Below are 27,259 nucleotides of genomic sequence, written 5' to 3' on the forward strand. Positions count from 1 at the left end.
ACAATAAAGTTCAGCCTATGTTCTACAGAAAGTTGTCAGTACTATGATACTGGATATTTCTCTTTCTCCATGTAATACAAAGGAATAGGATGATCAAGCCACTGAAGAAGATTTAATGAGGCAAAATACAGATGAGAGGGAATGAAATAATTAAAAGCAAAGCTAGGAAGTATAGTGAAATGTAGATTTGTAATCTACAGTAGGGGTTGCTTTGATTTGTGACAGGAAAATCTATTTCCAGCCACAGGAATACAGAGACAAATAATATGTTCAGTACTTATCACAGGTCAGCAGTGTACAAAGCATGCTGGGCTTTCTGTGAACCTCACAGAACTGGATAAAACCAAAAAGAATGCTGAAATTCCTCTGAATTCTTTGCACTGTGGAAAATATTTGGTCTCTTATCTGCAGCACACATACGTGCCCTCTCGTACCATCATATGAACCAAGACAGACAGCTCTCAAAACCTGTATTTTGTGAATCTACTAGATATAAAAGACCTTAATTGGAGAAGCCCATAGTAGCACCAAGGTTCTCTTCCACACATAAACTTATGACAGAGTGGCTCCTTTTAGGTTTTTTTACTGCCTCTAAATATACTCTGCATTTTCCACAAGACTTCAAGATATCTGAATGAGAAGGGGGAGACATAAGCAGAGACCAGGGAGAGTTCAGGTAACTCAGTAAGCTAAAAAGCTATCTGCTAGCAGCGGCTGCTGAGTGCTGCTTCGTGCGCTGTGGCACCAGTGAGGAATACAGAAAGTCAGGACTGCCCAAAATATAAATCCTTTTCTAAGTTCTTTTAATGTTTTAAATTTTTGTTGAAGTGCTGATAAGGTAACAGCACTACGTGCAACCTTTCTGATCTAATTCTGATAATTTGCTTTTCTTATGTTTTCTAGTTCAGATCCATTTCCACAGTGAAGCCCCTGATTATGGTAGGTCTCTTTTGAGGAAGATAAATGGAAATGTATTGGCATCTGTTAACTTCTGCATAAAGTGGAGAGTAGCACAAACAGAGTTTCCTCTAGAAGGAAATCATCTGGCCACAAGCCATGGGTAAGCTGCAGCATGTACAAGAAAAACTCCTTGAAACAGATTCTTTCACTTTTCTTGAGTTGGTGCTTACTCCTAATAGATAAAAGGTTAAAATAAAGCAAATGAATTTATAAGGGAAATAATGGATGAGATCATCCTCAGTCATAATATCCAAGATCTGTGAACTTCTTACTGCCTTTTGGTGAAGATGCCTCTGTTTTCCCCTTGAATCTAAAGCAGCAAAGGCATCTTACTGAGCCAGATAGTACCGTAATTTTAAGACATGGCTGTTAACAGGTATAACTACAATTCCTTGCGAACTGTTCTTATCCATCTCCTTTGATTTTCTTTTCTTTTTGGGGTAGGAAATCAGGTGTAGCATGCAGCAGGAAAATGAATCAACTACATGTAGGTTTCTAACTACAGCTCTGTACTTCAAAACTGAGCATTTAGGGTGAAATTCAGTTCCCTAAATGTCAGTATCTAATGCAATATAGGATATTCTGTATTCAGTCTCAAGAAAATAGTCCTTAGGGGATGAAATGGACAATAAGCAGAGGCAGTTGCAATGATTTTATAAAAGTACCATAAATTGGTCATTCAGGCTGGAAATCCTGATGGGATGGTAGGAAATAAGAGAAAGGAACAAAGACACAGAAGGCAGCTGTCAGCTGAGGAGTATTTCCAAAAAGGAACAAAAAATAGCATGTACTGGGCAAGGTGAACACTTTGAGGAATTCAAAAGCAAAATGACACCTGATCAAAAGGTTAATTCTGTGGCCATGTTTTGACTGAACTATATGAAATGATACAACACTTGGGGAGTCCTGAGAGGATGATGAAATAACGAAGGCTAGAGGAATTTGGGACATGAGATGAATGTTGGAGTTTTAGCTGTGTTGAGGAGTAGTGACAAAACCTGATTGTGTGTAGGAAAGGTGAGAAAGGAGTCAAAGCCATTCTCCCATTCCAAGTCTGACAGGAATCATAATGATTCTGTCAATGTGAGAAGATGCAGAGAAAGATAATTTATTTTGCATTTTCATTTGGAAAAAAATGAATATCCACTGTAATGTATAACTAAGAAATTATCACCAGTGGCATCAGAAACTGAATTTAATTTCTGATATCATGCCATTAACCCCCATTATTTTAAGACTTCAATGAGTACAGTTTTTCTTAATGCATTAATCTATATTGCAGCACTCCATAGATTAAAAGATTTACTTCTGATTTAGACAATTAATCCCAAATGTCCAAACTAATGCTGCTATACTTGTTTAACAAAAAACTATTGTTTCAGGTATTTTGCTTTTATTTACCTATAGCCATACTAGAAGTGTATGAATTCTGTTCTTCATTTAGGAGAACAAAGAAACAGTGGAAAAAATCCCTGCTCTGATAACAAAGGTGCTGATTTTATGCTGGAGGCTGTTATTACAGCTAAATTACTTCAGTTAACAAAGAAGCAATTACATGCCACTCGGCCTCATCTGACTTATCAAGCACTGAGAGTACCTTTCTCAAAACAGATGAAAATATTTGCAAAAACCACTGACTGATTTACAAGTTGTGCTAGCTAACAGTACTTGCATAATGATTTAGAATGATACCAAACTTTCTGAAATATTTCAGTTGAAAAAGCTGTTAACACATTAAATACAGATAGTTCACTGTTCTTTTTCCCGACAAACTTGTAGTATTGGTGACACACACAGCTAGGATTTTAGTTTCTATGCATCTCTGTTACCATTCCTTCAAGATCACTTTTGTTTTCCTTTTAATTTTGCTATCTAGTCACTGAAAAATACACTATTTACAGATATGAAAAAAAAGATATTATTTTTCATCGAAAAGATAACAGTGCAATTTTGTAATTCTGTACATCTCAGAAAAGGCTAGGAGAATAGCATTTGTTTTTCCTATGAATCACATTAAAACTTGGAAAAGCCTTCATGGTTTAGTGCAATTTCTGCTAATCAAATGCATATGAAAATAAAGGTAATTGATTTTTGTGTACTGTAGACGATAACTAGCTCTTCTGGTTATGTGCCATAATATGGAGTGCCATTAAACAGGGAGTTGCACCTGGGAAAAGGCATGTCCCCAAACTTCTTGCAAATAGTTCCTAGGGAAATTTAAGAATTCATGTCCTCAGAGTACAAAGGCAATATATGGACAGTATTTTTCAGAGAGAAAGAATCTATGAAGCTACTGTGAGACCATATTTTCTGAGTATTTGAGACATGAAAAAAGCTGGACGCATACAGATAAGCCTTTTTTTCCAGTATGCAGCTAATCTCAACTACACATTTGAAATGGATGATGAGAACCTTCTTTGAACATCAGATGAAAATCACTAACTGGCTACAAATTACTTTCAACATCAAAGTATGTTAATATAAATATTTTCTGGGTTTACACTTCTAAGGTTAACATTAATACAACACATCCAAACAAAATTAGTAGTACAACATAATATTTAATTAGTTATTTAATAAATCATAGCTTAGGGTCTGAACTCCTAAACAATTTACAGGGACCATGTCACCAAATTCTGAAGTAGAATGTTAAAAATTATATTGAGCTGATTCTACTTCTATTAACTCAATGGTATGTTTTATCCTTTATAAAATTGCAGTGTTCTTAAAATATATAACAAATAATTATAGCTGCTTAGGAAAGTCTGTCACTCTTGCAATTGCATGGCCTGATGTTTAACAGCAACATTTTCTACAGATGCATTGATGATGCACAAGAGGCAGATTATTCTGCAGGAGCACAAAAGTCTTGAAAAGAGCCTAAGGACCTAAGTAGGTGCATGGTAACAAATTTTGCAAAGATCTTTAGTCTCCTCCACCAGTGTTACTGACATAGCTTACTCTATTTAAATAAATCATGCTATTTTAGCACATGGAGATGTTCTGAAGTTCTCAGGTGAATATAACTAGCGATCAAAGACAACAAAGAAATATTCCTTTTTATAAATGTAATGGATGAAACCTCGTTGAATATTCCTTCACTTCAAAAGTAAGAGCAACTCGTAAGATGACTAGATTGAAAGTTTGCACCTTTCAGTGCTTCAAACTTGGGATGTTTTATTTCTGCTTTAAATTAAAGAGCTTAACTTCACACTAACTGAACTAACTGAAATATTTTTAGATTTTGCAGAATATCCACAAAACTGTATTTTGTTTTGATATCAGAATAAGTTTGACTTCATATAATTCTCAAATATTCAGACATTAGAATAAAACTGGAATTGATTTGACAGCTTGTTTTCTCAATGTAATACACATTATATGTATCTCTTATTAATTGCCACCACTACTATTAACATCTCTGTCTGAATTACAAAACACATGCAAAACTATCAAAATACAAAGTTTCTTTTATGTATGGTTTATACCAACTTTTGTTTTATAGACATAATGGAATATAAAGTTTGACAATGCAAAGGCAGACAGAACGACCACAATTAATAAAAGGATGTCTGAGAATATTTTTTAACTAAAACTCCTCACTTGAGGAAATATTACTTCAAGACATAAGCTGAATCTTTCTATTCCCAGATCAGATAAAAAGCAAATGACTTAGAATTTTACTTAATGTAATCTTAATAAAGTACTGCTGAAAAAATAAGAGGGTTTTTTAAAGTTCAACTAGTATCCAACACAGTAACAATATATTTGAAGGTTGTCTTCACAACACTCCTGCCTTACTGCCCACCATTCTGTAAAAAGTATATAAATATAAAGCATTCAAGTCATGTACCTGAGAATAAATTATGTAATTTTGTTGCTTTCTAAGCAACATAATTTATTGTGCTTGGTAAGAGAGGTATCAGGCTGAGTAACATTTCTGCTTACTTTGCAGAAAATGCAGTTACGAAGAAACAAGTGAGATGGTCCAAGTGTAACCCTAGTGAACTTAGCTGATATTTCCCTTTCTCAACTTTGTTGTTCTACACAGACATTTTTAATTTATTTTTTTTCTTTTACTTCAGACAGTGTAAACCTTTCTGTGAACACTTATTCCAGATTGAAAGTGATTTATATGATGTTCTCTTAAACCACTTCACTAGCTTAGCTTCTCCGAAAGAGTTTTAACTCACAGAAAGGCTGTGGCTCTTCAACTGTCATCTGCCAAGAGTCCAGCTCATCTCTCTCCACAGGTTTACACTGTACACCTGTCAGGCAGGCTGCATTGGCACATGGTACCAAGGATAATCAGTCTCCCCTAGGAGAAAAAGCCTGCCAGAGCCCCCGTGGAGCCTGCACTGCCTGATGCCCTGAGCCACGCACCCAGCCCAGCCCTCTTTGGTGGTGGAGATGTGGGACCAGATGTGAGCTGTGCTCACAGGATGGTCTTGCCCTATTAAAATAGGAACTGTATGAATGGAAATGGAAGCAGCAACCTGGTCTTGTGGAGGGTGTCCCTGCCCATGGCAGGGGGTTGGACCATCATCTTTGAGGTCCTTTCCAACCCAAACCATTCTATGATTCTATGATTCCAAACGCAGAAAAGGCATGTGAATAAACCAACTGAACCCAATTGCCTTCCTTCATGCAGCAGAAATAATAATTTCATAATTTCAGGTGACCCTGCTAAGACAATCAGATATCAGGGCCCAGAGAACACTAGTAGGCGATAATTTCGCTCAGCAGCCCCACCTGGGACCTCCACACACCCCCTGCCCATTGTTCAATGAGCTCCATTTCAGCTCAGCTCTACTCTGCTGCAGACACCCAGATGTAGCTTGAGCTAGTCTGTAGATGTGCCTGTTGCCAGTCCTGTCTCTGGCCCTGTCTCATGAATGTACTTCAGATCACACTGTAAGCCATTTTTCTCTTTGGATGGACTCCTTATATGTACATTATAGCTTTGTCTCTGGTCCTGTCTCCTGCTGCTTCTAACTTGCTTCCATGGATGGACCCTGGACCTGGTCCATTGCTTGTGATGCCTGGGGCTTATGAGGGAGGGACCCTGTTACCAGCCCCTGGCTCTGCCTGCACTGCTTAGATGTTGCAGGACTGTGCCTTGCTTAGTGATGGCACTGCCTGCACTGGGGTTACCCTTTGATTCTGGTTCATGGTTCCCCTCATGGAGCAGCCTTGCTCTTGCTGCTCCCTCTTAACAGAGTATATTATGTATTAGGGTGTCCATCAGATGTTCTAGACTAGGTGTTCCTAAACTTACTTGTGTAAAAAAGGATTGGTTTTCACACAACTTCATGTATTTTTCTTCAAGATTTTTCTTAATGGCATCAATGATATGCTGTTCACATCTGTCACAGAAGGGTGAAACTACTTAAAAAACATGCAAACAATTTAAACCTAATGAATAACTTACTGAAAGTACAAACACTTAAATAATTCCTCAGATAGACTTCAGATGTTAAGTGAACTTGTCTGTTTTATTTGTGGAATTTAAAAAGGAATAACAAAGCACAGAAATTTAAAGTAATAGAATGATATTAAAAATGTCCATATGCCATTTTCCTCTTTTGGACAAAAAGAGAAATACTGAAGAGCATCATATATAGAATATATTAATGTCAAACTCAAAAAGCCACTGGAAGGCCTACATTGGTGATGAGCCTTAATACTGTTATTTGTTACTCGCACATGGGTAAAGCTATGATGGATCAGTGTCTGGCTATGTGAGATACAGTATATATTCAGAATGAAAAGATTTTCCAAATCTTAGCTATACAATCAATATTACAGATACAAACCCGCAAGAGAAACCAATAAGTCAATATTGCCTGTCTACTCAGAGTTCTCAGCAGCTGTCTTCACATTTTTTATGCATCTAAATAAACAAGTTTTAACGAAGGATGTGTTTGGATAAAGTCAGCCTTTTTTCAAATATTTCCAAGAACAGCTTTTTTTGAACCAGAAACGAAGCACAGTGGTATTTGTTTAGAAATACCAGTCATCATGAAAGCTGCAGTCTTTTGATGCTGAACACTGATGTTTGGAGATAGTTAACACAAAGATATGGAAGAAGGGATAGACTGGAAATGACTTTGAAGGTGAACAGAATTATGTTCTATTTGAAGAACTGAGGCAGGAGAGGGCAGTATAGAAGCTCATCACACGATCAAAAGGATGGGATAGGTTTTTTTTTTTTAAAAAATATTTACTTATTTTTAAAGATTGTACTGCAAACTTTCACATTTAACATAGGCTAAATTCTCTTGTAGGCAGTGGAAAGTACTCCAGACATCTACAAAATGTCTCCGTATTAAAGTTTCCATCACAAATACATTTTACAGTTCAAAAGGAAAGACTGTGGTACATGATGTTATAAAGTATTTGTTTTTACTGTGCAAATGCCTGAGCCTTGTATTTTTTATGAACTTGTTTTTCACCAAATCAGATCATGCTTTTCATGTTGACAAATCCCATTACAGTGCCTAAGGGGTCCCTAGCTAATAGAATGTAAAGCATTTGAGAAATGCTGATAGAGATCAGATCGATCAATCACCTAGGCAGAGGAGACAGCTATGAGTTGTCTATGTAAAATTTTGCTTCTGAAATAAAACCTGATTCTAATGTTATATCAAAGAGTACCCAGGGATTCATTTATTAGCAGGAGAGAAACCAAGTTGGTGACTAGGAACTCATGGCTTATTTGCAAATCTATGAATCCTAGTACACAAAGTATGATAGTTCCCCAAAGATGTACAGAGTCCCGAGCAACAATAACTTCTTTTTACTCTTCAGTTTATTTACTATTGCCTTTGATATTTCATCTGAAATTGAATTTACTATTTATGAAGAAAAATGAAGTACATCTGGATATGTAAAAAAGTTGAATTACAGATAAATAACATAACAAACACACAACAAAGAAATGAGATAAGAATAAATGTAGTTTTTTAGTAATACACTAAGATACTCTTCACTGATTCGTAGCGTGCAATTATGACTGCACTTCAAAACTGTTCTGTGCTGGAAAATATCCCAGGATCATAAACCCTCGGAGACCATATGAAAATGGAATTGCTAGGGTAGTGATAACATTTTTATAAGTTTAAACAGTCTTTTATTAATTGTTTGTGGTTTATACTCTCTGAAAAATCAGAATTCAATATATTCAGTACATGCTATAATGAGTTACACTAAATGAGTAATATTGCGAAATTTCTTTTTTCTTTGAATTTGCTTCTATGTGAATGCTATTATACCTCATTGAGTGATAAAATAATAACAAAAATAGTATTTTCCAGCAATATATCATTATATCATTTATAGAAGCAAGTCCTCCTGTTCACAGAATCATAGAATGTCTGAGGTTGGAAGTGACCTCTGGAGGTCATCAGGTCCAACCCCTCTGCTCAAACAGGAACACCTAGAGCCAGTTTCCCAGGACCGTGTCTAGATGGCTTTTGAATATCTCTGTGGATGAAGACTCCACAACCACCATGGCCAACCTGTGTCAGTGTTCAGTCACCCTCACAGTAAAAAAGTTTTTCCTGATGTTCAGACAGAACCTCCTGTGTTTCAGTTTACCCATTGCATCTGGTCCTGACACTGGGCACAACTGAAAAGAGCCTGGCTCCATCTTCTTTGCACCCTCGCTTCAGGTATTTATATACGTTGGTGAGATCGCCCTGAGCCTTCTCTTCTCTTCTCTTCTCTTCTCTTCTCTTCTCTTCTCTTCTCTTCTCTTCTCTTCTCTTCTCTTCTCTTCTCTTCTCTTCTCTTCTCTTCTCCTCTCTTCTCTTCTCTTCTCTTCTCTTCTCTTCTCTTCTCTTCTCTTCTCTCATCTCAGCTCCCTCAGCCTTTCCTCATAGGAGATATATTCCAGTCCCTTAGTCATCTTAGTGGGCCTTCACTGGACTCTCTGCAGTAGTTCCATGTCTCTCTTGTACCAGGAGCCCAGAACTACATACAGTACTCCAGGTATGGTCTTAGTACCAGTGTTGAGTAGAGGGGAAGCGTCACTTCTCTTGGCCTGCTGGAAAAACACCTCCTAATGCAGCCCAGGCATTTGCCTTCTTTGTCACAAGAGCACATTGATGGCTCACATTCAACCTATGTCCACCAGGACCCCCAGTTCTTCTCTGCAAAGCTGCTTTCCAGCTGGTCAGCCCCCAGCATGTACTGGTGCTGGGGGTTATTCCTCCCCAGGTGCAGGACTTGGCACTTCTCTTGAATTTCATGAGATTAAAGTCAACCTATTTCTTCAGCCTGTCGATGACCCTCTGATGGCAGCATGACCCTCTAATGTATCAGCCACTCTTCCCAGTTATGTGTCATCAGCAAACTTGCTGAGGGTACACTCTGTCCCAGCAGTCAGATCATTAATGAAGATGTTAAACAGGACTGGACCTACTATTGACCCCTGGGGTACATCACTAGTTACTGGTCTCCAACTTCACTTCATGCCACTGATCACCACCCTCTAGGCTTGGCCATTCATCCCATTTTCAGTTCACCTCACTGTCTGCTCATCCAGCCCATACTTCATCAGCTTTTTCATGAGGATATTGTCAGAAACAGTTCCAAAAGCCTTGCTAATGTCAAGGTGGACAAAATACACTACTCTCTCCTCATCTACCAAGCCAGTCATTTCATCATTGAAGTTTATCAAGTTGGTCAAGCACGACTAACCCTTGGTGAAACCATGCTGACTAAATGTAATATTCTTGTCATCCATGGTTTCCAGGATTAGCTGCTACATCACCTTCATAGGGATTGAGGCAAGGCTGACCTGCCTGTAATTCTCCAGGTATTCCTTTTTTCCCTTCTTGAAGATAGGAGTGACATTTACTTTCCTCTAGTCTTTGGACACTTCTCCTAAGCACCATTATCAACCAAAGTTTATCAACAGTGACCTCACAGTGACATCTGCCAGCTCCCGCAGCAGTTGCAGGTGCATCCCATGAGGGCCAATAGGCTTATTTATATCCAGTTTGCCTAAGTATTTCCTGACCTGATCATCTTCCACCAGGGATACATCCTCCTTGCTCCAGACTTTCCCTCTGGTCTCCAGGTCATTGGATATCTGAAGGACAGTCTTACTAATACAGACTAAGGCAAAGGCAGCATTCAGTACATCAAACTTTTCCATGTCCAGTGTCATAAAGGTTCCACCTCATTGAGCAATAGGCCCACATTTTCCCTACTCTTTCCTTTGTCACCTATGTACTTGTAGAAGCCCTTCTCATTCTCTTTCATATCCCTTGTCAGATTCAATTGCATTTGGGCTTTGGCTTTCCTAATCTTATCACTGCTTGCTCAGATAATGTCTTTGTATTTTCTTCCAGGTTACCTGTCCTTCCTTCCACCCTCTGAATGTTTCCTTTTTTGTGTTTGATTTTGGCCAGGAGCTCCTTGATCATCCATGCAGGCCTCCTGGTGGTTTTGCCTGACTTCCTGTTCAAAGATGAACCGCTCTTGAGCTCGGAGGAGGTGCTAGGCTTTTTTGGGTCCCTCTTCCCTCCAGGGCTTTATCCCATGGGACTCTTCCAAGTAGATCTTATACTGTGCTGTGTTGTCCCTGCAGTAGATATTGGGGTGGTTGAAGTCCCCCATGAAGACCAGCAAAGTACAAAATAAGAGTTGAAGTTTCAGCAGTGAAATGGAAATATGTTAGATTTTGTACAGGTGAGGCAAGTATTTTTTTCTCTTTGCTTGGAGTCAGACATTTAGTTGTACGACCTTAATGGAATTTAGGACATCTCGGGGACAACCCTCTGTTTTGTTACACTTTTATTAATAAATGAGCATGAAGAGGAAATATCGTCTTTTATTAAATATGTATTCAAATGAACAAGAAATTATATACTCAAATGAGCACAACAAATCTGCAGATGTATATCACATACATAAGTGTGTGTATATATGTAAATCAATATAAACACATCTGAAATTAAAAATGTTAGTGAAATGTTAAAAGTAAGTGTATCTAGCCAGAATTTATAATGAAAAATTAGCACTGAAGTTATAATTACTTAATAGCTCAGCACTTTGGCAGTGACACAGAAGGATCCAAATGCATGTGTTATCTCAGTGGTTTAATGGGGACTTACAAATCCAGTACTAGGCATGCTCCCTGAATTGGAGCAAGAGCCCTCAGCAGCTTGGAAGAATAAGCTGTGAATTAACGATAAGTTAGTACAGATGACACTGCGCATGCTATACTATTTATTTTTTGTTTTGCCAGTGATAGTATACCACAGATTGTCAATAAAGATAGAGAAGCATTCAGAACATTAATGCCTGTGCTCAGTGATACAGACTAAAGGCTGGAAATGCAACACTTCAGTATTGCTGAATCCAAAAGTATTTTCTGCCTCCCACACATAGTCTGAGTATCAGGGTATTCACACAAAACAGAAAATTAGGACAAAAAGGAATCACATTATCAGCTTGTGTGGGATTCATCTAACCCAATGCAGAAATCTACAGCACATCTCATTGTAGAACAGATGTCTAAGATAGGCAGATGCCCTATCTCTGCTGAGTAGAAGGGGAATTTGAACAACTCACTGAAATATAGCTCTTTATATTCCATAAATGCAGAGAGATGATACTGCTGATCTTATTCCTCCTCATGCTTAGATTTTCCTGTTCTGTACCAAAATATTTGTTCTTATCAGCCTGTGTATGACTAAATCCATTATACCTAAGACTGCATAACAGTGAAATTAAATAACACAAAATTACATTTTGGAACTTGATCAATTTTTTTGCCAATGGCATCAAAGCTCGTGCTCAGAACTATACATTTAGTGGAGCGAAGATCAGTTGAGGAACAATTAGGAGACACAATCTAAGAGTTTCCATGCTAATTCAGTTAAAACTCATGTAAGTCATACAAACACAAAAATATATCCATATTTATTTATATAGATATATAAAATTGTTATTAAAAATCATATAAACATCACTTTTAGAATTGAACAATCACATCTGTAGTACAAGGCACTTCAAATGAGAACAATCACATCTGTAGTACAAGGCACTTCAAATGAGAAAACTTACCTTTGAACCCAGCAGCACAATGACATGAAAAGTGGCCAATTAAATCCATACAGGTAGCTCCGTTTTTGCAAGGTGAGCTTGAACATTCATTAATTTCAACTTCACAGAAGGGTCCTTCGTATCCAGGCACACAGTTACAGCTATAATTATGCAAGTGGTCCTGGCAGAAACCATATTCGGAGCATTGGTTTCCAATGCAATTGTCTATATCAAGTTCACAAAATGTGCCAGTGTAACCGAGGGGACATATGCACCTGTTATTGAAATGAGAGGAGAAAAAAAAGAAACCACAAACTCATCAGTCTTGAATATATAGGTCAATACCGACTAATAATGTTAACAATATTTTCACTTTGAATTACTCACAAATGAATTGCATTTGTTTTCAGTCTTCTTTCTTTACCTTTAATTAGTCACTAAGTAATTTTGTTTCTCATAGATTGCTTGTAATAATTAAATGGAATTGCACAATAATAAAAATCCTAGTTAGTTAGATGGGACAAACTAGTAGCTGTATAGTGTTTAATATCAAGCTTCCAATGACAATATTCAAATAGAAAACTGGTATAAACTATGGGTATTACGCATTTTAAGAATTTCTCTTCTGAAAATTATTAGTTGCTTGCTATAGTATCACTAAGAGAAGAAAAAAAAATTACATCCTGCTTGCTTTGGACATAAAATCAGATTATTTAAATGCTTTATCATAAGAAACAAAGGTTGCAATTTCTGTCTGTAACTTAAAAAAAAATCTATACAATTTTATAGAAATTGAGCAGGACATTTTTTCCCACAATGTAGGATGACGTATAAATTGCCTAAAACTGGAGATGATTTTTTCATCTTTCTTCCAATTTTTTTTTCTTTTAACGTGTGAATGAAAACAAAGCTGGATTATCTCATAGCTGATCCACATCTCATAAAATCAGAAAATCCCTTATACTTAGCAATATTTTCTTTGATTGATCCTCTCCTTATCATATCCAGAGGTCTCCTCACATGGGAGGAGATAGTCTTACTATCTTATATATTCTTGATCCATAGAGAGGTTATCTAGAAGCTGGAAAGAACCAACATGTTAAGGAAGCCTTGATTATAGGAATTTTCCCTACCGATCCATCTGGCAGAAAGGATTTTTTTTTCTTTATTTTTAACAGAAGTGAATGTTCATGTGGCTGTTTGCTTCAGTCCTTGCTTATTATTCCCACATTTTTATGTTAGACTTGTGGAAATTTCCACTTAGATATTTTCATATTCCTATCAAATTTCCAACAGGACAATTGTAAATTAGTAGGAAAAAGACCCCCTGTAAGATTCTGTGTACAGAAAGACCCAATATAAGATTCTGTATACCCTATAAAAGGTAGCATGATGGTAGCTATTCGAATGTCATTTCACAAAAGTTTTTTTGCAATATAACTTTTGGACTAAGGAAGTTATAACCACATCCATCAGTGCCATACTTTGTTCTCTGTCCAGGTAGGCTCTAATTTTACCTTCAGTTCTTCCTAGCAAGAGAGAATTTCAAAGAGCAAAGAACTTTGTCTATACACAAACTAGAGATTGAGAAGGGCAGAATACTATCTCTATACTAGCTCCATCTATCATAATACTAATGAAATACTTCTGAAGAAAAAGGAAGAGGGAACAGGGTTATGTATAAAATGAATAGCTTCTAGTGTTTAATCCAATTAAATCTTTTTTCATTATTATTTTTTTTATTCCTCCCAAGGTAATCTCTGGACATTAGTGCAGCTCTGAGAGTTCAAGAGTTGCTTCAGAGCACATAGAAAATTAGGTGATATTTTCCCTTTCATTTCATGACTAAAAAAAGCCTACAGAAAAAACGATATCTTTATAAGGAGATATTGTTGTTCGTCATCTGGAACACTACAGTGGACTGAGTTTATAGATGGTTTAGTAATTTTCATATAATTAAAAGGTTTTAATCTATGGAAAAGTGAGGTACTATTAGAAAATAAAATGTTTAATTCTTTGAACAGCAAAATTACCAAGCGATTGAGCCACAATTATTATTTTTTATATGTATATAAACAGGTATAAACTGCTTTCCTTTTCACTGGCTCCTTGCAGGAAGGTCCAGGCTTTGCAGTCAGACTTTTGTCAACTTTGCATCTTCCTGATCCCTAGGAAAATTTTTCATAATACCCGAGGCCTGCCTTTGTGCTCCCTTGTGTTTCAAGGTGCATCTGTAGAACCATTTTAGATCAGATGAGGAGAAAAGTTTTATGATTAATTTCCCGGCTGTTCCAAACTGCAGTGTTTTGAGTCACATTGCAGAGCAGTGTCAGAGCATGTAAAATTGATTTATTTCACTTGAAACTAAATCAGTAGATATGCTCCTTGGAGTACACCTAATGCACACCAACTGCTAATGGGCTTTTAGTTCATGGACCAAAATAGAGCTTGCTTGAAGTAAGCCCTCCATATCTTGTATAGTGTGGTTGTGAGTTCTTTAGCAGCACCATTTTTGCTTTACAGATCCATCGCTACTGCACTGCGGTACCTACTCAAGTAGATATAGCTACCGTATTCTCTCTTCCAGCCTCAGTCACTCCTTAGCCAAGGAGAAATCTTCCCCTCCTATTGAGACCTCCAGCTGATTCAGTTTCTCACTTTTTAAAGGAATGAAGTTCACACAAATAATCTCATACTGTTGCTTTATAGCTAAATGTAAATGTCGATTTACATAAAATTTCATTATGCATAAACATGCAAAGCACATGCACTTTTAGTTACCTTTAGCTGCACAGTTTCTGAATCCACCAACAGTAAAACTTCAGTACGGAAACAACAAACATTTAGTCATACTAATTTTTCTGGTGCAGTTAATCACTTTGTTTCCTTGGTTAACTATTATGTAGTCAAAAAATATTTTTTTAAAGTAATGATTAGTGTGTGCATTGTGAAAATTCAACTATTCAATCATTCTTTGAAAACGTGACTCTTATTGAATAGAATATTTAACTTAAAACTCTCCTTAACAAGGAAGAGAGAATAAAGAGGAGGAATTTTTAATAATTTCCTTATTATTACTAGTTGTGTAGATTATATGCAGAGACTACAGAACTACACAGAAACAGATGTAATGGAGAATCTTCTAGTTTCAGTTTCAATCTTCTGATTCCATACTACAAGCAATGATGTTATGAGTATCGTATTTTTCAGTGCTTCAGTGTCTGAAGACATCTAAACCAGCTAAGAATGGAACGTCCTTTGGTTTTCCTGGTGAAATTATAACTGGATGTCTTTCGATGTAATATGGTTCATCTCCTGCAGCAGATAAATTAAACTCTCTTTTTTTTTTTTTTTTTTTTGACTCTTCATTTCATATTATTGCTCAGGAAAAATAAAATCATGATGTTTTCTCTTGTCACCTAAATGTGAAGTTTGCTTGGTTTAGCTATTAAGTATAGATTACTGCTTTCATGAATATACAGAAGCCGTTGTGGTTTTTTTTCTTCAGTGTAAACGTGACTGGAAAATAACTTCAAAACTGGATCTTCATGTCATGTGAAACAAAGTAGACTGATTTATGCAGCTAGTCAAGCCCAAATCTGTGGCAGTGGCCCCAAACAATGTAAAACTACAAAACAATGGTGCAGAAAGAGGTTTTGTTCTGTTAGTGTTTGCCAAACACAAACATTAACACAAACAGTATTCTAGAGTATTCTAGAGTATTCTAGTCCTCCTAATAACAAGTTAATTTCTTACTGTTTGTTGAGGATTAAAACATCTAAGAATCATTCATTTATTTTTTATAACCCATACTGAAGTTTAGAGGTGATAGGATCTAGAAGTTCAATAATTTCCATATAAACATAATTTATAATAATCTAGATCAAATTCTAATGGCATATCTACATATAACTTTAGTGTATAACATCATATATAGAAAATCTACAAAGGAAGGCTAAAATATATTTAAATGAATAAGTTAGTAGTAGTCTTTATTTAAAATCTGTACTTTACATGTCGTCTATTTTTCAATAAAACCACACCAGTTTTATGCAGTAGAAGTCTAAACTAGACAGGTCTTTAAATTTTGTGTATTTTTTTTTTAATTTAACAGCATTAATATATAATAGTTGCCACTTAGATTAATGCATTATATATTCAACAGTACTATGTACAAAGCAGATACGGATTGTACTGTGAATATTTCTTAATGTGTAATAGTGTAAGTGGAGTTCTGTGGGCTTTGGATATCAGTATCTGACTGCATTTATTTGTAGCTTTAACATTTTCATAAGATTCTAAATGATCCAAGATGTTTAATAGATGTTATAATTTCATCTCTAAGTCAATCTATGAAATGAGTCTTGAACACAGTTTCGTTAAATATTGTGCCTGGTATAACACTGACATAGCTGAACTTCAAATATCTTTTCCTGTCTGTCTTAGAAATAATATCAAGACCAATGATCTCTAAGTAATTAAGGCTTTTACACTTGTAGTAGGAAAAATACTATCACCACATTAGATTTTAATGAATATGACCTTGCATTAATACTTCAGCTGCACTGAAATACTGAACGTGATATCAAGAGCTTTGAATCATGGATTGATTTGCAATTTTCACTTGTCACAAAGCTGAAATTCTTCTCTATGACAAATTAAAAAAAAATTTGTATACAGATATACATGATACCACAATATCTATTTGTGAGCGAATCTCTAGCTCAGGAAACATGTTTTTTGCCCTCAGCAGGGAGATGCCCCGGCTGTGCGCTGCCCCGGCAGTGCAGGGGCTCAGCCCTGGCCTGAGCTGGGTGTCGCTGGTTTAACCCCTGCACTGGGGCCAGTGACTGCTGCCTGCCCTGCTCCAGCTCCAGCTCCAGCTCCAGCTCCAGCTCCAGCTCGGGGGTGGCCCTGCTGGGGAGGGGTGAAACCTCCCAGCAAAGACCAGGAGCTCTAATGACACTCCCCAGCTACTTTCTTAAGGAAGACTAGAATATCAGCCTTACAAACTGGGGGAACATTGAAAGGATGAGCATGACAGCAAAGAAAAGGTAAATATGAAGACGTTTTGTATTAACATTAATGGGAACAACAACAATTTCTTGGCCTCACATACGTTGTCTTTTGTCCATAGCAAGATTTCGAGTGTAACAGATCCTAGGAGGCAAAAGCAGTACCTCAATGCTTTTGCTACAAACATGGATTTTAGTGGTGATGCCAAACACAATCCACAGTTACCCTATTGTGGATTGCTTTGCTCCCACACATATCATGCAGATGACTGTACATTGCTACTCCACTGCTTAAATCTAGTTAACATTGCACAATAATTTGATATGCCTGTTAAATAAATGTGAAACGGTGATGCAGATAAGTCAGGCGTGGAATTTAGTCTAAGAAGGAACGTGTTACTCAAATGCAGATGATTATGGGATATCTGCAATGTGTTCCTACCAGTATGCAGTAGGATATAACTTTTTATCACCGAAGGTCTAAAACAGCAGGTGTGCAGGTAAGCAAGTTGGTAGCAGTTAGTTCAGGCAGGGCAGCTGTCATAATGTCACCATAGACTGCCTGCACTAAAGAGATGTCGTATGACTTGTGTCATTGAGTAAATAACTCTGTACAACAGATGAATCTTTAAAATAGCTGAAAAAAGCCAAAGACCAGAGTGAAGATGTGGTTATGCTGATCTGTGCTAGGAGATGACCCAGCTATTTTCTGTCTTGAGACAGGAGGCACGTAGGAGCTCTGAAGCTTGGCATTAGCAAAGACTTCTCAGTATCTATCTACCATGTTTTTTAATAAATGTTGGGGGTTTTTTGTTTGTTTGTGTGTTTTTTACTATAGTAGTCCAAGCAGATAACTACATTTGCTCAGTATTAATTATTTTGTTGTCTAGTTGAAATATGAACTGCACACACATTCATAAATGGACTAAAAGGTTATTTAGTTTCACTTTGGCTTTTTGTAAGCATCTGTATTCTCTGCAGAAAAGCTCTTGTATAACTTATTACAGAGATATTCCCTAAGAAATTGTGACTTATATTCACCTACCTTCTGGAGTTGTAGCAAAGCAAGGAAAAGTATTTTTCCTCTTTCTCTAGTGGAAGAAGCCTATTATTGCTACAGAAAACTGTGTGTATCATAGTCCTAACTTTATATACCACTGCCAACTAGGTCCTGCAGTCAAATTGCATGTATAGTATAGGATGAATAAAATTGAAAATAGAAAATTAGATATAAAAAATATAATCTAATCAAAGAGCTTAATTTATCCAGCTGGCAGAAAATTGAAAAAGTCAAGAATGAATAAAGTAATAGAAGCTTTAAATTTTGTGATATTTAAAAATTATCTAAATTATGTTTACTTTTCATAATCCTACTGGCATCACGCAAAGAAGTGTTTCATATTCTAAAGCATTTCATTAAACAATGTTTCACTAGGTAAGGCTTTACTTTTTCCTAGTGAGACTAATTTGAGATTAAATTATATATCCTGAAATTTATATACTGAATACTGAAAAATGAGTTGGCAATTCAAGCTTTACTGTACACCAAATCTGACTTCTTAATGGGATGTTTTCCTGCATAAAAACTCATGAAATGCTGACCTCAGAGCTATATCTATAGAGTAAAATACCTTTTTTAAAACATATGACTTTATCATGACCTTTTTAAACAGTGGTAAATTCTACAATGCAGCTTCTTGAAATGTCTTAATCTAATGGTTCTCAGTCCTTCTTGCTGGGCTTTCCTGGGGCTATGATAAGTGTGGAACTTCATCTGAATAGACTGGACTGAAGAAATAGGAGAAACAGGACAGGTAATGGAAACTACATTGAATTTTAAATTCTGCCTTTTCCCTCTGTTGCTCCCCTTCGGTAAGTAGACTATGTTAAAATATCTATTAGAACTTATTTCACTTAGGATCTTGGTTGTCCAAAATGTAACATTGGCAAGGAATAAATTTGCAAGGGTGAAGAAAACAGAGTAATAACCTCATCCCGTGGATTTCAAAACAGGAGGATCAACTCCTTGAAGAGTTCTTTCACTTTAATTACTCATTAAATGCTTCTCATTGAGCCATGTTAAATCAGTTCTCTCTCTCCTGCAGAGAACATAATGAAACAATACAGGTTCTTTTGAAAGGAAAATTCAAATACTTTTTTATGTAGCAACACTGTCTATTTACTGAGGTAATGAATCTACTCTGTTTTCTCTCTCAGGTATATGTGGGTCAAGAGATTCTTTTGGCATGTGGATGCAATTGGTCTATTGCATGGTATCTGCCAGATTCATCATATTGACAGCTACACCATCAACCTGGTGTCAGGAGCAGTAATTCTTTTGAGAAGTTATCACTTTAAATTCATGTTGATTAACTTACGTTATGATATCTCAAACAGTACAAACTCAGCTGGAAGTGCAATAATTCATTTGAATTAATAAAAGGCTTTGTGTTAATGTGATTGAAGCCACTTTAGGTGGAAGAGAAGGCTCTCTAAACCAAAGGAGTAAACCTCCAAAGAGTTATTATTGTGATTATGTTGCTCTCATTATGTAGCCTTACTAAGCATTATACTATATCATAGTTTTAAAGTTCCCCTCTTTCACCCAGAGCAATTCTGCATCCTGAACTCAAAGGAAATTCTCTGCATATATATTATATATACACCTGTGTGACACTACTGTCTGGAACAGTAATTTCAAAATGGGAGGAGAAACAGAATATGCCATGGCAAGGAGATAGAAAATTAGAAAAAATAGATACAACTGAGTGCTTATGTCCAATCTGGAAAAACCTGACAGTTTGTGGAACATGAGAGCTTAACAGAGGGGAATGTTGTTGAAGCTAAGCTAAGTACTTTCCCTTTTTTCCTGGTCATAGCATTGCTATAATCCACGACTGGAACAATACATTATGATGAAAGTTTAATAATTATTTTAGAAGCTAAGATTTTTTTCACTAGGAAAAAAGTCTAGAGTTTTACACTACTTTTCCATAAATAAAAAAACCCCTAATACATAACATTTTGGCTTACTTAATAAGTGGAAAAGATACAGGTAAGTGATGTTTTGAATTACTATAATAGCTTTAAAAATGGATCTCAGTAAGGTTGTTAATGGCACTTACACATCTAATTCTCCATATATTCTGCTGACAGTTTTCTTATGTCTTCCTGAAACTCCTTTGCATCAAATACAGCTCTTGATAACTGCCTTATCAAAAATTATACTCATTTTAGGATAGAAATCATATTCAAATTGCAAGAGTCTGTCAAAAAAGTTGGGTGACTACAGTAGTTACGTTCATTTCCTCTCCCATTCTTTTGGTTTTAATGGTCTGTTGGAAAGGGGAAATGATAGTAGTTTCACTTGTTGACAATAAATAGCTCTTTGGAAATGCCATTCTTTTTAAGGAAGGAATAGTTCAGTTCTCAAAAAAAATGCTTCATTGTCATTGAGAAACGACAATCCTCTGTTGACAGAGCAGGTATTACACCGTAAACACTCTACACATTATCTTCACAAAATAACCAATTATGTTTTTGTGGGGTCAGATTCTCTGATAATAAAACTGTCCACTAACACCTCTAGGATCAGGATCTTAATGGTATGTTTTCTTATCCCTTAAACAGACAGACTGAGCTATCAATTTCTCTTTCAAAGACTGAAAAAGTAACAATGAAGTGTTTTCTTTCAGTAGTCCGAGTCTGGATTAGCGAGATAAATTCAAAAGTCCTTGTTTTACCAGAAGTTTTCAGACCTACTCATTTCTTGGTAAATGCTAGTGGATTTTGTAAGGTAAACATGGCTTTGTTCTTCTGTCAGAATTCTTTTCCTGATACAGACAGGAAAACCACAAATATATCAGTTGAATAAAATGTCAAAATATGGTCCAGTAATTTGGTATGAGAGTTGATTGCAAGCTGGTAAAAAGAAAGGATGTATACTTTGTGAGGACTCTGTGGCAAAAATTCCTTTTTAACTCTAGTATTTGAGAATCATATACTTATCTGTATTTATGTACTTATTTGTGGATTTCATTTATTTTTACAGAAATTCCTATAAAAACAATGGTTCAGTGGAAGAAATTTTTAATTACTTCTATTTTAATTTTGTCTTAATTTTAACTTTTCTAAATAAAAACACTAAAACATATTAATTACAGTGCTTCTAAGTACAGGACACAGCATAAAATTAAAGCCTTTCAAAACACATTCACAGACATTATAGAGAGATTTCAGTTATTCTGTTTATTTTGTAGAGAAAAAAAAATTCAAGAACAGCTGAACTCTGCTTATTCAAGAAATTATTTTCCATTTATGTTTTCCCCATACTTTTATAGAGTCTCATTTTCAAATACCTACAGCATGTTACAGCTTACTAAGGAAAGCACATACTTGACATCTTTTGTCGATTCCTAAAAAAAAAAGTCACAAATAATCACAAATAATACAGCATTTCAACTATTCACTTGAAAATTATAATAAAATTATATTTCTAGTTGTAATAACAAATGTCACTCCATGTCATACTCCAGGCTCAAAATATTTACCATTTACTAAAATGCAATTCATAGAATCACAGAATGGTTTGGGTTGGAAGGGACCTCAAAGATCATCTAGTTCCAACCCCCCTGCCATGGGCAGGGACACCCTCCACTAGACCACGTTGCCCAAAGCCTCATCCAGCCTGGTCTTAAACACTTCCAGGGATGGGGCCTCCACAACCTCTCTGGGCAACCTGTTCCAGTGCCTCACCACTCTAACAGTAAAGAATTCCTTTCTGACATCTCATCTAAATCGACCCTCCTTCAGCTTAAACCCATTACCCCTTGTCCTGTCACTACCCTCCCTGATAAACAGTCCCTCACCAGCTTTCCTGTAGGCCCCTTCAGGTACCGGAAGGCCGCAATTAGATCTCCCCAGAGCCTTCTTTTCTCCAGGCTGAACAACCCCAACTCTCTCAGCCTGTCCTCACAGGAAAGGTGCTCCAGCCCTCTGATCAGCTTCGTGGCCCTCCTCTGGACTTGCTCCAACAGCTCCATGTCTCTCCTGTACTGGGGCCCCCAGAGCTGGACGCAGCACTCCAGGTGGGGTCCCACAAGAGCGGAGTAGAGGGGCAGGATCACCTCCCTCGACCTGCTGGTCACACCTCTTTTGATGCAGCCCAGGACACGGTTGGCTTTCTGGGCTGCAAGCGCACACTGCCAGCTCATGTTGAGCTTCTCATCAGTCAATACCCTCAAGTCCTTCTCAGGGCTGCTTTCAATCCATTCCCTGCCCAGTCTATAGTTGTGCTCTGGATTGTGCCAACCCACGTGCAGGACCTTGCACTTGGCCTTGTTGAACTTCATGCGTTTTGCACAGGCCCACCTCTAGATGATTTGTTTGTCTAAGATTTTGCATAGTTTAACTTCTTTGTTCGTCAAAGAGGAATATTTGTGACGTCTTCCTGCACAATACTTCAGATTACACAGTCTTATTGAATGCACATGCTTATCAAAAGTTAGTATCCATGGTATTTTATGATCTGAAAAAAATATCACTGTAATAGAAACTCCCTTTGTAATTCCTGGTTAAAGGAAAAATATCTATATATGGCATAAACTTCTTTATTAAGGCTTATATGGAAAGCATCATGTTAGTACCTGTATTTATTAATTCCATCTTCACATGTGGCTCCATGTTGGCACTGGTTTACCTCACAGTCATTAATATTCTCCAGGCATGTTTGTCCTGTCCATCCAAGAGCACAGACACAGTGAGATCTCTGGTTTTCTTCATTGTAGAAGCAGCTACCTCCATTTGCACATACCTGAACATGAGAAGTTCAAATACATAAAGAGGCTTTTCTCTATGTGTTGGTTTTTTTCTGCAAAGAGTTAAATTTAATAAGCTGCTGGTAATAAATATGGTTATTTAAAGTTTTTATGTTGTAATATGAAAAAAGACAGATCTCCAACAACCTAAAATATTGTATGTCATTAAGTCAATATATCAATTAATTGTTTAGTTGAAAAGAGGCATTTAGGATTCAATTTAGGAGTGCTTGTTTTAGGAGGGATGATAGTTAACTAGTGTGCTGGTTTTGGCTGGGATAAAGTTAATTTTTTCCATAGTAGTTAGTATGGGGCTGTGTTTTGGATTTGTGCTGAAAACTGTGTTGATAACACAGGGATGTTTTCATTATTGCTGAGTAGTGCTTACACAGAGCCAAGGCCTTTGCTGCTTCTCACACCACCCCACCAGCGAGGAGGCTGGGGGTGCACAAGAAGTTGGAAGGGGACACAGCCGGGACAGCTGACCTCAACTGACCAAAGGGATATTCCATACCGTATGACGTCATGCTCAACAGTATAAAGCTGGGGGAGGAACAAGGAAGAGGAAGGACGTTCAGGGTGATGGCGTTTGTCTTCCCAAGTAACCATTACACATGATGGAGCCCTGCTTTCCTGGAGATGGCTGAACACCTGCCTGCCCATGGGAAGTGGTGAATGAATTCCTTGTTTTGCTTTCCTTGTGTGTAGCTTTTGCTTTACCTATTAAACTGTCTCTATCTCAACCCATGAGTTTTCTCACTTTCACTCTTCCAATTCTCTCTCCCATCCTGCCAGGGGGCAGTGAGTGAGTGGCTGGGTGGTGCTTAGTTGCCAGCTGGCGCAAAACCATGACAACTAGCCTGTTATTTTTCCATTGAAAGAGTAGAACAACTGTTTCTGTGCTTAAAATCTACATATAATTTAATTGAATTTGCAGCTATCAGGAAAAAATACTGATTCTTTTTTAAATTTCCATATAATTCTTTAAATTTCCTTATAATTCTTATTCACAACCTATCCTTGAAATTATATATATATATAATATATATAATTATATATATATAATATATATATATAACATCTATGATCTAGGAATACCAGAACCTTCTTTCTTTTCCACCTGAAGATATAATAAAACTATACTGGAACAGCATTTTTTCTCTTAGCTTTTATTTGCTAATATTACTTACTGAAACAGTATTTCAGAATTACAGAAAGTTCTAGGTCAGAATGAATGCTCCTTTCTTCATTTTACTTTTAGGGTCCCATTTAATTTCCATGAAAATTTTGCCAGTGTAAAACCGGAAAACTACATTTTCATTTCAAAGCAATTAAGACCCCTCCTTCTAATCAATTGGTTTCTAAAGAAAATGGTGTCTAGAAGATGAGCTAATGCACTAGTACTTCAGTTTGATTGAGTCTGAATCTCTTTATAATATCATTAAGATTTGTAATAATAACAGTTCTTGGCAGAAATCCTCTAATATTCCTTTGTCTTTGATTAAGTTTTAAATTGACCTTAAAATTAAGAGATTTTTCTATGCTCTCGCTACTGAATTTTAGGCTTAACTTGGGATCCTTTTTCAATAAGACAACTTCTTGAAGAAAATCACTGCTCAATATAAATGCAAAGAAAACTCCTGTGTGTATAATTTTGGAAATATTATATTTTTTTATTTTTTACATGTCCTTTTTATTCAAACACTTCTCCAGGATTTTGTCCTGAGGCAAAAGCTCAAATAGGTCAAACAAGCTTGCAGTCAAGAAAATAATCCAGAAAAATCTTAGATAATCAATACAAAATTTTTATTTCAATACTGCCATAATTTTAAATTAATTATATTCTTATGTTGCTTTGATACTTTATACTATGAAGAAAGATGTTACCCTTTAAGATGTTAGTGCAATCTAAAGCAGCTTTAAATTAAAATTAAAGCTATGGAAGACATTTTTAGCAGCAAATTTAGTTAGTAGTTTTCTGTATCAGATAGATTTTTATTTCTGCTGTAAAATTAATTCCCTATCAGTTTAAATATTGAAAACTCTGAATTAGAGTGATTAAACGGTTTATAAGACATTAAACCTTAAATACATTTATTAATCTATTACTAAAGTCAAACTAAATACTTCTACATTGTTGTTTTCAAAACTTCAAACTTGCATTGTGTTTTTTTAAATTTACTGCAAAAAATTTTGTTACTTTTTTTAAACAAGAAATACTTTTAAATGAAAATAAATAGACAAATGGACTTTTGGAAAGAGCAGCATCCAATCATCAATAAGTTTTTTTTACTTTTTCCCTTTTTCTCTTCTCTACATATCATCTGTTGTCTGTTGCTCAAGATAAGACACTGAGCTAGAAGGATCTCAGTTAGCGCAATCATTATTTCCTAACACTTCTTCCATCTTACTTTTCCTGGAATTCTCTGCAGTTTGAGAAGATATATACAGTTGAACTGTAATATATATATATATACACACACACACGTATATTCACACACACACACACACGTATTTTTTCCCCAGAGTTATCGTTTTACGACAGTCTTCAGGCTTTATTACTGCAAAATCAATTGTACCTGGATATTCAAAATTTTCCAGAAGTGTAATTTTAGTTAATCTGCCCTATGTTCTTTCCTAGACTACTGGTATATTAAGGAAGCAGATTTTTTTTCTTCTTTTCTTAAAACAAATAACAAACAACAACAAAAAAAATCCCTCCTCAAAACAAAAAAATCAGAATTTCAGGAAATATTTGCCAAAAAGTCCAGAAGTTATGAAAATAAAAAAATGGAAAAGTATGATTAATATGAAAGAAGCACTCTGCTTAATTTAACTGCTTGTAGATTTAACTTTTACCTACATTGTAGATGCTATAGAATTATTCCGTGTGGAGCAAATGCTTAAAATCCTTAGATTGCCTATAAACAGAACCTGATGCCTTTATTCGTCTCCTAATTTATGCAGACTCAGTTCCACTATGTTTCCTTTTATTAAATTTTGCTACTCTGGCTCCTGATAATTAAGCATTATTTTTCCAATCTGTAAATGTAGTAAGTATTGCTAGAGCAGTTTCTGTAGAAAAATATATGGAAAATATATTTCTACAGATGGCTATATTGCTCAGCATCTAAAACACTACCTGCAATGCCTACTGGCACTAATAATTGAAGAGTCATTGAATTTCTTATTTTTGAGATTAATGTCACATAACAATCCTGAAGTTCACAGATGTCTGTTGTCCTTTGCAAATGTACACAGTAAATTCCATCCTACTTTGCCAGATCGTTTCTCCAAGGTGGTATCAGATTAAATTTTATCATGTGTCATCTATTCCACCATTCAGAAAGAAAATGCTGAGTGGAACTGGGTGCAAGTCAGGTCCTTTCAGAATACTACTTACTATTTCCCTTGGACATGTGTCCAGGAAACTACTGCTAGAATAATTGAGTATAGTTATCTTATCTGCTTTACATCAAGCTGGAGCAGGTGCACTGGTTCACTAGCTTGCTGGTGAGATTAGTACATGAGAAGCTGATCTATTTATACTTTTCTTAAAGCTTTTCAGTTTTGCCCCTTCTATTCTTGTTATAGAAAGAAAATAAATTGATGTGAAATTATTCACTTCTGAACAATTTTTGGCTAACTACCCCTCTTTTGCCTTTTTTTTTTTTAAACTTTCTTACTAATAACACTTTTTCCAGAAACTTTAAATGGATTGATTATAATTAATTTCATTCAGATAAATAGAAAAGGCTTTATTTCTGAATTTTGAATGTATATAATCATGTAAGATATAAAATAATGTCTGCCTTTTCCTACTTTTCCTGTCTTCACTATCCTATGCAGATTCTCAAAGATAAACACCTAGTGATTCAAAGACAGCCTCCTCCAAATTTTTTTTGTGAATTTCCCCAGAGCAATCTTCTAGTAAAGCGTCTAAGTGTTTTCTTTCTTGTTTGAATGTTGAAAAGTTTACCTGAAACCAAGAAGGCATAACTTGAAAACATCAAGATTTGAGGCCCACAAGCCTCTCTCTATGTGCAAATTCCTTAAACAGATTGACAAAAATACACACACACAAATTGTTTTCATGAAGGCATTTTAAAATGTTTAAATCAAACTATCAGCGCAGTGTTTGCAAAATGTCAGAACTACAAAGTCAACCTCTAATCTGAAAGTCAAGCATCAGATCATGTCACAAGCGTCACAAGCCACAGAGATTTGCTGAAGATAGAGTTATCTGCAGGTACAACTTTGAGGTTACCCAGAAAAGCCTTATTGAAAATCTTCTGGTTTTCAAGATCTTTCAGATGTTTTTTCCCCCCCCTCCTAATACATCAAGCTCAAAGAAAACAGCATGAGCATCCATGCTCTATTTATATCACATTTCTATGATTTATGTGATTG

General features: G+C 36.1%; 1 protein-coding gene across 1 annotated transcript in view; it reads right to left on the reverse strand.

The window, feature by feature from the left end:
* The window catches only part of EYS (eyes shut homolog), a 916,770-nt gene that overhangs the window by 772,511 nt on the left and 117,000 nt on the right, over positions 1-27,259 (reverse strand). The window contains exons 9-10 of the mRNA XM_054819879.1: positions 22,679-22,845; positions 12,040-12,293 (exon numbers count right to left, since the gene is read on the reverse strand). Coding sequence (XP_054675854.1) covers positions 12,040-12,293; positions 22,679-22,845 — 421 coding nt within the window. The remainder of the gene's footprint in view (positions 1-12,039; positions 12,294-22,678; positions 22,846-27,259) is intronic.

Source organism: Grus americana, chromosome 3 (genome assembly GCF_028858705.1).
Source record: "Grus americana isolate bGruAme1 chromosome 3, bGruAme1.mat, whole genome shotgun sequence".
NCBI lineage: Eukaryota > Metazoa > Chordata > Aves > Gruiformes > Gruidae > Grus > Grus americana.